The 14813-nt window shown below is 38.2% G+C and overlaps 1 protein-coding gene and 1 long non-coding RNA gene across 7 annotated transcripts in view; one reads left to right on the top strand and one right to left on the bottom strand.

Annotated features, from left to right (window-relative positions):
• Positions 1 to 13883, top strand: part of LOC111247711 (corticotropin-releasing hormone receptor 1-like) — a 75546-nt gene extending 61663 nt beyond the window's left edge. For 3 of the 6 annotated variants that reach the window (XM_086984997.1, XM_022798969.2, XM_022798967.2), the window contains 3 exons: positions 573 to 836; positions 4425 to 4532; positions 4812 to 5045. In XM_086984997.1, coding sequence (XP_086841123.1) covers positions 573 to 836; positions 4425 to 4532; positions 4812 to 4844 — 405 coding nt within the window. In that variant the 3' untranslated portion in view covers positions 4845 to 5045. The other 3 variants (XM_086984996.1, XM_022798968.2, XM_022798970.2) reach the window with 3 other exon arrangements.
• LOC147757090 (uncharacterized) overlaps positions 1 to 14813 on the bottom strand; it is a 36641-nt gene that overhangs the window by 10579 nt on the left and 11249 nt on the right. The gene's annotated exons all lie outside the window — the stretch shown is intronic.

Consider the following 14813-nt stretch of genomic DNA (forward strand, 5'->3'; position numbering starts at 1 on the left):
CTATGCATGGATATATAAGGACATATTGTTGAAATATCTATTGGATAAGTGTTTTAGTGTTATCTGGAAAAGTTAAACTACGGCCAAAGCCTCAAAGAAATTGGCCTGAAATTGCAGCTTTCCTAAGGTTAGAGATACCGCAAAGCTATACAACCTTACCAGATGTGCTCCAGTCATTTCGATTCGAACTTAAGGCCGCAGCAGTTTGAAGAATAACGCTATATATACGTTCTGCTGCATTCGCGAATCGATAGGTGCATGCTTACCGGAACTCTTTCAAATCACCGCTCTAATTGATTAACGTCGGAAGTTCAAAGAGGTTAAGAGAATGAATCATAAATTGATCTCTTCAGAACGTCATATTCCATTGAGTTGTTCGATCCTCACAAATTTCGTACTTGGTTGATCGGCATCGTGTAATATGTTTCCTTTGCGAGATCCAGTATCTGCTGGCAGGTAATCTAGGAAGCCACTGCTCCAGCAATCATAAGCGTCCTCGTCATTCTTTATGGAAAACGGAAATAAAGTACCCAGGAAGCTCAATTTTTGTTGGTCGTATTATGTGCTCATAGGTGCAGGCTTGTCTTCGAAATGCATATTTACGTGCCGTGCTTCGACGGAATCCAAACCAGCGATCCTTGCTTAGAGGAGGGCATTCACAGACGTCAATATACCTCACACACTTCAGCCATCGTCACAATCAGCATCACATTAATGGGTCGTCGAACACCACAACAGGTCATAATCTGCAACCAGCCAGTACAGCAGCAGGTGAAAAAAAGGTTGACAGGACAACTTTGGATAGGCATCATAACCGGATAAACAACTACGGCAAGGTAATTGCTACTGACCTATACAATAAAGTGCGTCACTAGCTATGGTTAAAAAACGTTTCGTTCCTAGCAGAGAAAATTACTTTCAATGACTATTTTTTAGTCCAGAAAGTTAACTGGAAACACGGCGTCTGACCATTGTCACTTCATCACAAGTCTATGGCTAGCGAAAATTAATACCTTCGAAAGAACTTTCTTTTCCATTCTAGAGCAGATATTGTATGGTGCTTCTACAGTAGTAAGAGCATTCTATTTGGCCCTGTTTGTCTGCCTTAGGATACACATCACAGAGACACACAGGATAGTTCAAAATTGGTTTATTCGATTTAATTATATAGAACGTAAGTAGGAATACACGCTGTCAGCGCTTCCCCAGCGTGCGAGTTAGATTCATTCAATGTACTACTGTTTGGAGATCTTCACTCTATCGCTGATTCTCGCTACTCGTAAATTAAAAAAAAAAAAAAAATCTTATTACATAAAAGCTTCATTATTTATACTTTTTTTTATATTAAAAATTTTCCAGTTGTCTGAAGTTCTTAAGCTTTTATTTGATCCCTAAGCTTTCCAAGCCGTACACCGTACATCGTACAATTCTTGCCACGTCCGCTCTTGTTATACTCAACAGCGGCATCATTTCGAGCTTTTTATCTCTCAGTGTCAATCTCAAGACCAACATTATACGAATTTGAGTGAGTTTACAACAAGTTCCTAGAATATGTTAAAAAAATTATCAATAAATATTTTAACAACCAAGAACGCTTCACATTTTCAGGTCATGTCTACAACGCCATATTCAAAAGTAGGCCTCAATTGCAAATTCAGGATTACATCCCGTATTTTATGTAACTGCTAGAAATGTTTATAATAGCAATATTATGAGCTACTAAATACCACAAAGATAACGTCACGTAAACATAAGTAGTCTCCGTATGTTTCTTCCCACTGTGCACTTTCGTGCACAAAAAACGTGCACTAAAAACGAAAGTGCACAAAAGTGCACTTTCGTTTTTAAGTTCGCTTCAACTTTTTTGCACACTGAACGATAATCATTAGGCTCCAAAAGCCCTAAGGATTTCAAATGGAAAAAGGTGCATTCTCGATATCTGCCCTATGTCGCCTCCTTGCTGTGGTCAAGCAGCACGGGGTACTGGTGCAGTGTATAGGGAGGATTCCACAAATGAGAGGACTTCTCGGAAGGTCTGGAAGGTTCAAGAATGGTATCTTAAAACTGCAGGATTTACTTTCGCCCTGATCAACCATCTGAAAGTTATTAAGACAGATTAAAAGTGTTTTTAAAGGAAGACGGGCAAACAACTGTTTGTAAATTCAGTAAGAACATAAGCAGCAGCCACACGACTATCGACAGCTACTTTAAATAGATTGAATTAACCGAAAAAAAATCAGAGCTTATGGCCTCATGATTTTAAGTGAACGAACACGGCTTCCTATTGTCCTTCAACGTCCTGATCACCACTGGGCAATATGCGGCCACAATAACAGGTTTCTATTTCTATGTAGCATTGTCATCGGCCACGAAAAGTGGTATCTCCGTGCTGATATAAAACAGACAAACGAATGGGTCATTTTGTGAGATATCTAAAGTTCATTTAGACCTCTGTTACATAATGCAGTGACTCGCGCTTCGTCACTTCGAGTGACTCGCGGAAGAACCTTGAACAGTTGAAAATGTTTGAGAGGGACGGAGCGGTCCACACAGAGCTGCACACAGCCCCCTGCATAGAGTGAACAAAGCTATCCAATAAAAGGACTTGGAAACAAAGCCATCCTCCTATAGGACAATATCAGGCTGCACACGGAAAAATCCGTAAAAGTCATCCTACCAGAACTTGAACGGAAGATTCCTATAGCCCCCATATTCCCAGGCCCTCTCAAGTGAAATTCATAATCTATACATAATAGTTTTCCAATAATAGAGCTCAAATGAGTTGGATGGGGAGTGGCGAGTACCGAATAAATTCAACGAATAAATTCGTTGAAATAATCAATAGGAAACGCTGTGTAAAATGAAAAATAAAAATTCTAATCAAATAATATTACTGCTATTATGCTGCAACAGTGCCATTTTATGAGGCTATTTACGTAAACTGCTCCAAAGTATGCCCCATTACTACAGGTAGACTAAGTTGCAGTTTATAAAGACCAACGAAACAACTACCGCCCTACGGCTCTTTTAACATTTGGACAGTTACTAAGAAATGTCTTAATCACATTGGCAGTCTTATAATAAACATTTAAAAGTCACGTTCACTTTATGAAATCTTTTAAACGAATGTTACCGCAGCTGTCTACACAATCTGCACCGAATTTACGATGTTTCGCTTAATTTCCTACCTAATCGATATTTACTCCTGATAAATCTGAATTGTCCACCCCCCAGCTCGAGGTGCTTGTATATATGACCTCCAAACGATGCAGCAACAGATATATTTGATATTGTCCCTTTCATCTGTATAATATAATTGAGCCTAAAGAACTCCCATGGAAAACTCCCGAAGAACGAATGCCTAATTACAAAAGGTATCATTTGTGCCTTCCGTAAAAGGGAACTTAAATAAGCATGGTTATCTAGTCGACTTCCCGTCACCATTTAATAGCCTAGATTAAAAAAACCAACTGACAAATTTAGGTATTCTCACTTTATTCGACTTCTTCTTAAAAGCTACCACGGTTAGCTACTTCTTCAAAGCATCAGCAATTTTTACATTTTACAAAATTTATAATATGCAAGCTAAAGTGGCTCATGAAAGCCACACCTTTTAAGTACCCGGAGGTCGTCAACAAACCTACAGTTATTAGATGTTCTCTTCTAACCTCATTAAAGAGCAGGGTATTATCAGCCCTGAGGTGGTGAGAACTACTCTTTCACATAAACCGCTGACAGAAAGTCTTTAAAAACTATCTCGTGTAAGTTCCAACTTATGAACTTGCTACCATATTATTTCTTCTAACAATTTTCTTCCATTTATCCGCTCAGAAACAACTAGGGGAAACTTTTAAAACTAAGATTTGATTTTTCCAAGATTCTTCCTTTCAAAAACAATTCTCGACTTAGTATACAGAGTCGAGCTGTAAGTAAGTTACTTGACGTCTCGTGATGTGAAAGCAGATTTTTCTAGCCGTAGTTGGTTTCAGTTCTGTCATAGTCACCTTTACAAAAAAGATCTTAGCCCCTGGTGGCAAAACAAAATCTAAGCATTATGATCAGAAGTAGTATAATTGGTTTCAAAACTGACAACTTTTAATTTAGAGGAAGGTCTGTTGTGGTTGAGATACCTGTCGTAGTTGCGTCCTTGAAGATATTGTATTCGTATAAACATTAATTCATTTCACCACTCGAAATGATAAAATATCAAATAACGATTTTTACCTAACAATAAACATAAACTTTGCGGAAAAATTTAAACCAGATAGGTGTATAGATGCTTCCACTACGAGAATCATATGATTCTCCCTTTGAAGTATATATGTGTGTAACCAGGACTCTATGATTATTTGTATATATATTTTTTTAAAAGAATATGAAAACATTTAGTAAAGTTTTGACGCTTGTGCGCTTTTTTTTTTAAGGCACACGTCATTTTCTCTGACATTCCGGGACTGACTGAGAGTTTAGAGAAAATGTCGCTATTCAACCTCGAACGAGGTAGTAGCAAGAGTGAACGGGGACGTGTAGTGGTATGTGTTGTTGCGGTATATATACATATCACAACAATGACTAGGTTCGATTGCTTGTGACATTATCTATAGATATACAATACCCACCAACTGGTCGCAATACAACATATTACAACAATATCGCTGTTCACCGATTTGAACGCGGCCTGCGACCCCGCGCTTCAGGACTCCTTACAGCAGCGCTTGCCAAAATCTATGAATATGCTTAACCTTCTCGATACGATTCCATAGAAAAATAAAATAACTATCGACAAGTAACCGAACTTTCGCTTCTCACAGAGACAACTTACCAGGCTCCGCGGGGCGACCTAAGCCCACTCTTATTCTACATCTCGTTGAAAGGCTTCGCTGATCAAATAAAAGGGCCAAGGGAATCGTGCACACGACTTAGATGTAGACGGGTCGAACCGGTTTGTAATGGAACACGCCCTCACCTGGCTCCATGGGGCGGTCACAAATTTAAGACTGACTTAAAACTTCACCAAAATAAAGGCGATTTGGCACCTCGTGAAACGGCCTCTTGTTTAGGTAAACCGGTATCAAAGTTGCTATTTTCCGTGAACGGCAAAAGTCTCACTGATTAAAAGACGTAAGCAAGAGTTCAGCTTGGTCGCATGGCTCTCGGAACTGTTGTCAGCTTAAGGTAGTTATGATCACAGCACATAAGACACGCGTTGGCTGGGAAGATCTTACTGTGAAGGGAAAACATTAAACAATTGAATATCTTTAAAGTATGCCGCCTCAAAAGAACACAGTGACTACACTAGTCTTCCCTCTGAACCGCCACTGCTGTTTGAAAACTTACGTTGTCGCTTTAAAACAAATTTCAGGAACCGAGAGTAAAAATTCACGGGCAATTCGCGTGAGATTTAAGTAGACGGCTAGGTAGATCTGTCGTCGCTTGCTTTATCGTAAATAGGTTCGACTATCGAATTTACCAGAAGCCAGGTTTCGATTTGACGATACGTGTAAACGTTCCATCCGGGGAAAGTTTTGTGGAGATCAAGCGGTTTGTTGCCCCCTAGTCTTATCCTATGGGCGTCTGAAGAATGTCCTAAATTAGTTTTATAACTTAACAAAACCCACACAATCCGTATGGAGCAGTGTTTCAATTGACACTTTCTGGACGTTGTGTTTGTCGTTTACTTTATATTTTGTATAGTTTTTGATTACTGGTGGTCAAAAGTGGGTAAGTTGAATTCTACTGATACATATTTTAAGTTCGTTTCTATATATATATATATATATATATATATATATATATATATATATATAGTTTAACTAAATTCGGACGTTTCCTTATGACGTTTCTCTGAGGCTGTTTATATGCAGATGCTTTTTCTTGTGGGTTCTCGTGGGTTATTGCAAATGCTCTAATTGCATATCCGTGAAAATTTTCTTACCAAAAGTACAGATACAGAGCGAGTTTACGCCATCACCTCGGGACTTGTTGAGCTATCGTTCAGCACAATATTAATTATGAATATTTTCTCATCGAAAACCATCTGCTCGTTTACTTTGACAGAACTTAAAAATAATAATTTCCTCATTTGATCGACTTCTACGCCATACGATGTATAGCTGAGGTTTGGCGAACAATCTGGTGACACATGCTGGTTCTACTTATATCAATGTTTCCACTGATCATCAGAGGGAAGCCGAAAGGTCTTCAGTGTAACAGTTTTGAACAATATCGATTAACTTCCTAAACAGAACCTGCTCAGGTTTCTCTGCAACCGCTAGCGCATGTATGATGCCGTAGGTTGTCGATTTAGGTTAACTCGAAAAAATTGATTACGTAAGATGGACTTATAGGTAACCTAGACTCGAATGTCGAGTACAGATCTCCATTTATTCTTTCAGCGCTCAGAACAGTGGGAACTGTGCGTCTCACCGACTGCCGACACCATTCTGCATGTATCCCATCATATCGTACATCATGCTTCATTAAGAATGATCAAATTAATTGCTTTCTATGCACGCTTCTTCGATGAACTTGAATAGAGTGATTCAGCAATGTAAAACACCAATCTGCGTGTTTTCTATAGCTTGAGTAATCTAGATGAGCCAATGGCTTAGGTCTGCCCAGCGCAAGACTGTTTGGTAACACTAATCTCTTTGGTAAAAAGCTGGTTAGACTTGTAACGACAGTTTGAACTACTAGGTCAGACCTAATAACAGAAAAACCAGATATCTAGTGTGAACCATTTAAGAATTAAGAAATGTTTCTAGTAACAGAAAGCATCTCGACATTACTATTACATATTCTGGGCTTGATGTTTTTCCCTTTTCCATCGCGAGCAGAGAAAGTAATCTCGCTATCTTTCGATTTGACTTTACGACCCGGTGCCGCAGTGTATATCCTTAAACTTGGTTGTTTCCAAGATTAGTCGAGAAGTCATATGGTTCCGCTCGACAGATTATAATCAATTTGAAAAAAAGGATACAATATGGGTGTCCTTCTAAAAGATTTTGCATAGAGTACTGGTGTCATGGGTAGGTTTTCCACATCGGAATAGCACCAATAACATAAATTATATTATGTATGGTAGAAAAGAAACAGTAAATTTTGGGGAATTGTGAAATCTAATATTTAAAACTACTATTCTATACTGCATTGTATTTTTATGATAAACGCTAGAGAAGAAAAGACGTCGGTCGGCGCTCGTTAGTAAAACAGATCGGGCGCATCTCTGAATGAGTAAACCACTCATCTAAAATATCCTAGGACATTAATAGCCTATAGGACATGCTGCAAATACCTTAAATTTACTTGCGTGCTACTAGCATGCGCCTTTAGTAGTTTGGCTCTAACTAACTCGACCGAACGGTTAAGAGTGTTATTTGGATAACAAGCTTATCGTCAAGGGCAGCCCATAGTTAATTTAAAAGAAAAAGTTGAAAAAACCGAAGGAATATTACGCGATTGAGATGAAATATTATTCAGCTAGCTGAAAAACTAACATTGCTTTTCCTTGCGACCTTCTAGAAGAGAATATCTTCTCTACATCGCGCATTCGTTACACGCGTTATTATTGATACACGATTGGTTTGGGACCCATAATCTTGTGCTCAGTTGCTGTTACCCGTGTACAGAGATGTACCGAGCGTACATATCAGAGATGTACGCAAATACGCCAGGCTATATTTTCCGAGTCCGCCTTCTAGACGGATACCTTGTGGGCCACCTAGCTAAGGCCTTAGTTCGTTAATTTCGAGCTGATAGCACCCTTTAAGCTTCGTTTTGTCATAAAGCGACACTATCAATCGAACGCGGATGGGACAAATCGTATTAGAACTTCGATCGCGTTCCATTCGGCAGCTGAGCTTCAGTGGCACCGTGATCTCCTGGACTACTAACTGGTCGTTGAGGAAGATTTATGATTACTTCGCCTTTTTCGCCAACAGGAAGACTTCGACCAGGAACACTGATGCTTCGCGTCAGTTATGGTGGGCCATGCCAAAGATACATTGCACCAATAGCATAAGTTTCACTATTTACCAGTAGCAACCCCTGATGACCTAATTGCGCGTGTCAAGTTGGACAGCTATACGTAACCGTAACGACGTGCTTTTACCATAAGTTCATAGGCCGACGTAAGTAACAGTGCAAGTTGTACGTAGTCCAACTAGACTAGGCACGTAACTAGCGGACAACGACTGCTGGGTGCTAAATACTGGCTGAAAAATTCGTAGAAAGTAACAATGGAGACAAGGCACCGTGTGTCTGCCCTTCGCAATTTTATAAAAAAAGAAAGCGGCGCTTTTGGGTGACATTGTCTGACAGTGTCATTAGTACTCCGAGCCACTATAGATATAAGAGAAATAGCTCTTATATACAGAAATGTGTACTTCAAAGTGTGCTGTGTTGGTCGGCGGAACGAGGATAAGTACCGCCAGTGATGTACCTGTAAGTGTCGCACTCCAAGGACCGATCGCTATCAGTAAACCATTCGTGAGTCTTAGACCCTCTTGATAAATTAGAGATATATTGCCATAATCTAAAAGCATAAAAGTGCCTAAATGTGTCCTACCGAATTAGCTCGTTTCGTGATGAGTTTAACCGTTGTAATCTGACAAGCTTTTTGATAAACATTACGTACTTATGGTAATAAACACATACTGTTATTTTTGTTTGTTTATTATGGTAATAACTTAAAAATGGTAGGGGTTGCTTTCCCTATCGTATCCTGTTGGATGTCGAAAAGCTTTTTTTGTTTTGCCCCTGGACTTAGCACACTGTTGCATCGTGCCGTTATTTGTGTATTCATCACTGACAAACAAGTGTTGTCTAAGCTAAGATTAATCAGCATGAAATACATCGCAAAAACGTTGATATTTTTATAGCAGAAGGATATTTTTAGAAGTTTACGGAACTGATTTGAGAAGTTACAAAGCAGCCTTTTACATACCGTGCACTTTTAGGACCATATGGGGTATGGGGTATTTAGCTTGCTCGGAAAGAGGTGGCGTTCTTTTCGAACGTTTGTTTTTTTCTCTACATTTGTTTCATCAGACCCAATGCGCATCCCTTTACGAACGTTGCCATGGTAACTATGAACGTACGGCCATGATTAATTCAAATTTCAGTGTTGGCAAACGCCATGTTGTTTCTATGTCGTTTTACATGTCCATTAAAGATACATGCAAACACGATCAGTGTAATGCTTAACAACATTAGGAATTACTCGTCTTCAACAATTCAACATAGGCTATCATCGGGATATCATGAATTCAGGCTCATGACTAATCTAGAATTCAATTTCAGTATACCTTCCCGTCGTTTCATAGGATTACTTAACTTTAGCACTTGCCGATTACGACCTATATACCGATAAACCTTAAAAGTCGAAACCGATATCATTATTAGATGCAACTGACTGCCAGTGCTATATTTCGTAAGGATAGATAATTTCGAAACGGTTACTGTGTAGTAATAACGTTACTGTATTGCAAAAGAAGCATATAAGACCGTCACTTGCGTCCCTCCGTCCGTTCTTCCGTTACTCAACGGTTTAACTTTGTATACATCTTGACGACTACCAGGAACAATTTGACAAAGTAAATGTTTCGATTTACATTTCCAATAGTACAGATATACGGTGTCACATATATGTCGACGTGGTAACTTCCAGTGTTTGTTATATCGAAAAGGGTAAAATTTAAGAAAGTTAATCCAATATTGTTTATTGTGCATCCCTTGATTATTATCCAATGCTAACACAATAGGCATTACTACGCACTAAAATTGCCAATATTATGGCCAAGGTCTTACATATATAGGTTCAGCTTTAGACATTGATATCATCAAAATAAGATATATTTATTGTGAATTATAAAATAGGATTTTTTTAGGGTATCTCACGTATTGGCCTGGACAATGCGCCTTAAACTTCGATACGAGCGAATATCATTGGTACCCGTCTCTAATGAACCAGCAAACATTCAGCTTTCTTCATAGAAAGCTATGCGATTGGAAACTGGACGACTGGAAAATGGAAATCATTGGATATACAACCTTCTTAACTTGTTAATAATGCACTGTTTTGTAAATAACCAGGAAAATATTGATATTTCTTTTTTAAAAGAATTGCAACAATCGTGTGTCGATATTCAGCCGCTGATGGCACTAACGTAAACAGATTATTTTTAGGTAGGTTTACGCAGTTAGCCTAGGCCTTACGCAAACGCAGATGCTGGTTTGGTAGGAATGTAAACATTTGTTTCTCATGCAGCTCATCCTGATATACCGTCCAAAGTACTTGAGCAGGTTTCAGGTGCCCTCCGCAATATTTTAAAACTGTGAAAAGTATCCAAAGAACGTTCATTTTAGACCCCGTATGATTTGTTTAAAGAGAATTAAAACAGGACTTTATAAGAAGCATAAAACGGATTGAGATTTGTCCACCTTCAAAGTATTGAATTATTATACATTCGAGAGTTTACAGAGAGAATGGTATTTGAATCTGAAAGTCTGCCATTTTAAGAGAAAAAATTTGAGTACAGGTCGATTTCAACGGGTGTTTGGGGCATGCGACGGCTTTCGGTCGAGCCTGTTCAGATAAGCTGCATTGTTTTACAAAAGAACGCAAATTTTTTACTACGAACTTGATAAACGTCAATGGACGGGTACCATACGCACTTGACACTACTTGCCACGAATTCAAATCGTTGCTTGATAGAACAAAGTACGTGAAAAGTACTATTATTTGCAGGTACACGCCGGATTACGGCACTCGCATCTAGAAACGCAACGTAGGGCATGGAAATTATGTGATAGAAACATAACCTGACGCCTGAAAAGTGCCTATGCAGGTGATGGGGCATACGCGTACGATTGAGATGCCCTCACAGAGCTAGCCATTAATTTGACTTATGCCCCCCGTGGAGGGCCGTATTGACAGGTGATGCCATACCGTTAACCATTTTAAAAAGTTAACGATCTTTACGTTCTATAATAGCCATCACGGCACCCATCTAATAGTGGCTGGCTCGTTCTTGTCTTACGCTTTTTTGTCTGTCACTGGCTAAGCAGCCCGCGGTTTACGTAGCTGTACAATGCGCGTACTCAATGGGTGCATTTTTTTCCAACATGGCTATCTCTATTGAATGATGTTATCGAGCTTTGCTACTTGTTATTGAACTTTGTTTTTTCTAATTCGGGCATTTTGATCCGATTCGAGTTAGGCCAGTTGATATTACAATATTTAAAGGCCAAGTAATTTTCCATTTAAGGCAAAGGTGATCAAACTGTCTAATCATCACAGAAAACTATTGTTAATAATAGGGGGCTATTTCATAAGGGCTCTTGCTTTAGTTCCTCGATTTCTATGCACTGAAATGTATTTGCCAGACTAATTTTGTTTCTCGTATTTGAGAGATGTATACAAATTGGTAATTTTGAGTGACATTTAAATTATTAACGCTACCCATCTTAGCCCAGTTGTAAGCACCTGGTTTTGCGTTTACGTGTAAAAACGAACAGACAACGATGCCAGACGACAGGCATCTTCTAGTTAAGATAACCTTTAGTTTATACTACGTCGCCTAAAATCCTCGATCTACATTCGAGTTCGTAGTGCCTGCTAGCCGTGATGCTCGATAAACCTTATACACGCTTTGTCGCCTTTAGTCCCAATACGAGGGTAAATTGAATATAGTATCGATAGAGGAACGTTGTCCTCAACACAAACTAACTAATCGCCATTTTTTTCCTGTGTAGGTTATACGGAAATACCCTCCAGATCTGGTTCCAGAGGCTACAACGACAATACGATATTTACCTAATTCAGGAGCTTTCCATTCGGAACGACTTATCACATCGTCACCAAGAGAGGTCCAACTGTAACTATTCTCAGTAGACCACTCTATATTTTGACCGTATGGCATATATAATAGTACTAGCAGAAGTCATAATATGCTATTTCAAGTACGGCAGTACGTACTCATAGCTGCCTGCCTAACTGGCTTTCTCAACACGAGTTGCTCCTCTGATCTTCATATAATCATCACGTATAGAAACGCCAATGGAAGTACACATTCGTAGAGCACATCTGTCTGTACTATGATTTACGGTCGCTTTGTTGCGTTGATGATCTATGATGAATAGCCTTGTATAGATAAGTACTATAACTATAGTTACAATGAATGCTATATACCATTAGCGACAGTTATCAGCTGCATGATGCTCACACACCTACGGCTATCTTCGAGAATAAGATCATTGTATCAGAGACGCATATGATAGCCGTTGAAGCATGCGCGAAATCAAGGAACTTGAGTGTTAGAACTTGTTGTAAATACGCTCTACTTTCTATTTTGTGAAAAAAAAAAAACAAAAAAAAAATTCCAATATTTTAGGTTTATCGTTTCATCTACCGCGCACGCCCCGGACTTAGTGTACATATTTAAGAAGCAACTATTTCTTTGCGTCCCGAAAAAAGTTGATCCGGGGAACCATCGAGTCGTTAGAGTAACAAATACTAATGCAACTGTCTATAATATCTACGACGAGGGAACATGATGAAAAATTTATTTGAATTTCTTTTTGTTTAGAACAATTTAGAAGTCCTATAGAGGATTAGGTTGAAATTTTCGCTTAGAACCCTAGTCTAGTCTCAGTGTGTTGGCAACGTCGCATTTGTTTCCTGCAGTTTGCAAATTATAGAACGCACTCTAAAGCGGCCGCGTATTAGATTCAGAGAAAAATTCTATTAAAAAGAATAAATGTAAATAAAGTGAATTATGAAGATTCGGGTTTCCTCCCCGGAACCTTTTTCTTAAAGACAAGTTCCCTTACTATTTTATTAAGTTGATTAGTTATTGAAGAAAACAAATAATGACAATGATCGGAGTTAACAGTGCTGCGGCACAACATTTGTACCTGCTGTGAATACTTGAAAAAAATTACAAAATAGTTCATCACTTAGGTAATGTATTAGACCAGAGCTAACTTCAAAGTACACTTACAAACAGCGACGGATGAAAGGTACAAAAGCCGGCTAAAGACAGAAATAACGGAAGGAAATCGCGCGAATATATATATATATACTGTGCTAAAAAAGGTATTGACAAAATGCTAGCCTTTGGTGTCGTATCATAGTTAGGTTGGCGATGCGTGCGTGCGTGCGTGCGTGCGTGTTATTTATGTGCATTGCAATTCGATGGCATTTTAGCTATAATTTCTGATTCATTCAGATCGTTATGTGCCTATATTGCAGAAGACTTTTCCTGATATCAATCGCCTTTTAGTTGACGCTAAATAGACAAATGCCACCATCGATTTTGAGAATCGAAGAGTCACCGTCGGACGAACTTTCCTAAAGGGTTAGATATCTCGTACGAGTTATGTTCGGCTATGTTAAAAGATCTTTTAGAGGGGCGACATTTCCGAACATCTCGAGGCCAGTTTCCCTAGGGGCTTCCAGAGGGGCTAGAAGAAAAAAGCTTTGAAATGCTTGAGACTAGGGCTAACGTCTACTCGTATAATTAAGTTTGAAAACTTTTTGTCAACGAATGAAAAGGTAGCGGAGAAGTGAAAGTATGTTGAACCTGGTGGAAGCGGACAATAATACTGTCCAACAAACCAGTGTGTATTAAGTTTAATTTTAAACAAAGCGTTGCTTATTCTATTATATTGCAGTTTGTCCCGTGTTGGTTTGTCAAGACAGTTAGCTAGAATTTTAATCGTCAGTTATTATGCACTGATATGACGCCTAAGCATACTAATGAGAAAAACGATAGGCTGAGTAAATGTTTTAAGTTTCACATCCGATGCGTCTGCTTTCACAACTAAATCACCTCTTCAATCACAGAAACAATGGAATAAATAAATAAATGTGTACAGCTCTATGTATGGTACTGTCGTTGAAAATAATTAACAAGTATAGGGATTCGTTCGTACATAGATTGAAAAATCCTGGACGAGAGCTCGTATTGTGGCATTAATGTTTTATAAATGCATGCAAAATTTTCCTTTGTGCATTTTTCAACCAATCGTTTTTGAATTCAAATAAAATTTTGATCCGGAATATTTTTTTCGTAGTGCCGTGACAACAGGACACAATATATTAAGTACGCTTGGTCAAATATCGAGTTCGGAGTCGTAGCCATCGGATATTAAGCGTTTAGTACCATCAAATTTAAATACTTATAAAATGTTTGTGTGGGTCACATCAACCCCCGAGTAAACAGCATTATTTTACTGGTATTACGGCTTAAAAATCGTTTCCGTACAAAGTATAAAAATTCATGCATTGGTATCGAACATATATTTTAGATAAATTGGTCTATTGAACCCCACCAGGTTCTGGTGTTACTAGTAATTACGGAAGACTATTCGTATTTTCTATTAGGAAATTTAGGGACGGATTATGTCCTTTCGTAGTAACAATAATAACAATAACAATATATTACGGATAATACTAAACGCCATACCAAATCTAGCACTGACATTTTTCGTATACAACAACAATGGCATATATAAATATATATATATATATGTATATAATCTATAATATATATACATATATATATAAATATATATATATATATATATTATAGATTATATACATTAGTATATATATATATATATATATATACAGCCGATAATTATTTCAGGAACTGTTTTTCTTCTAATAATGCAAATACATTTACATTGTGCAGCATCCATAGATTACTTAGCTTTTCGTTAGGAAAAATGGTAGATCAGGCTTTTTAATTTAACTCTATTGGTAATAACTTAGTGGGACTTTTATAATTCGTTTCATTAATCGATCGTTT

Source organism: Varroa destructor, unplaced genomic scaffold (genome assembly GCF_002443255.2).
Source record: "Varroa destructor unplaced genomic scaffold, Vdes_3.0 BEIS01000003.1, whole genome shotgun sequence".
NCBI lineage: Eukaryota > Metazoa > Arthropoda > Arachnida > Mesostigmata > Varroidae > Varroa > Varroa destructor.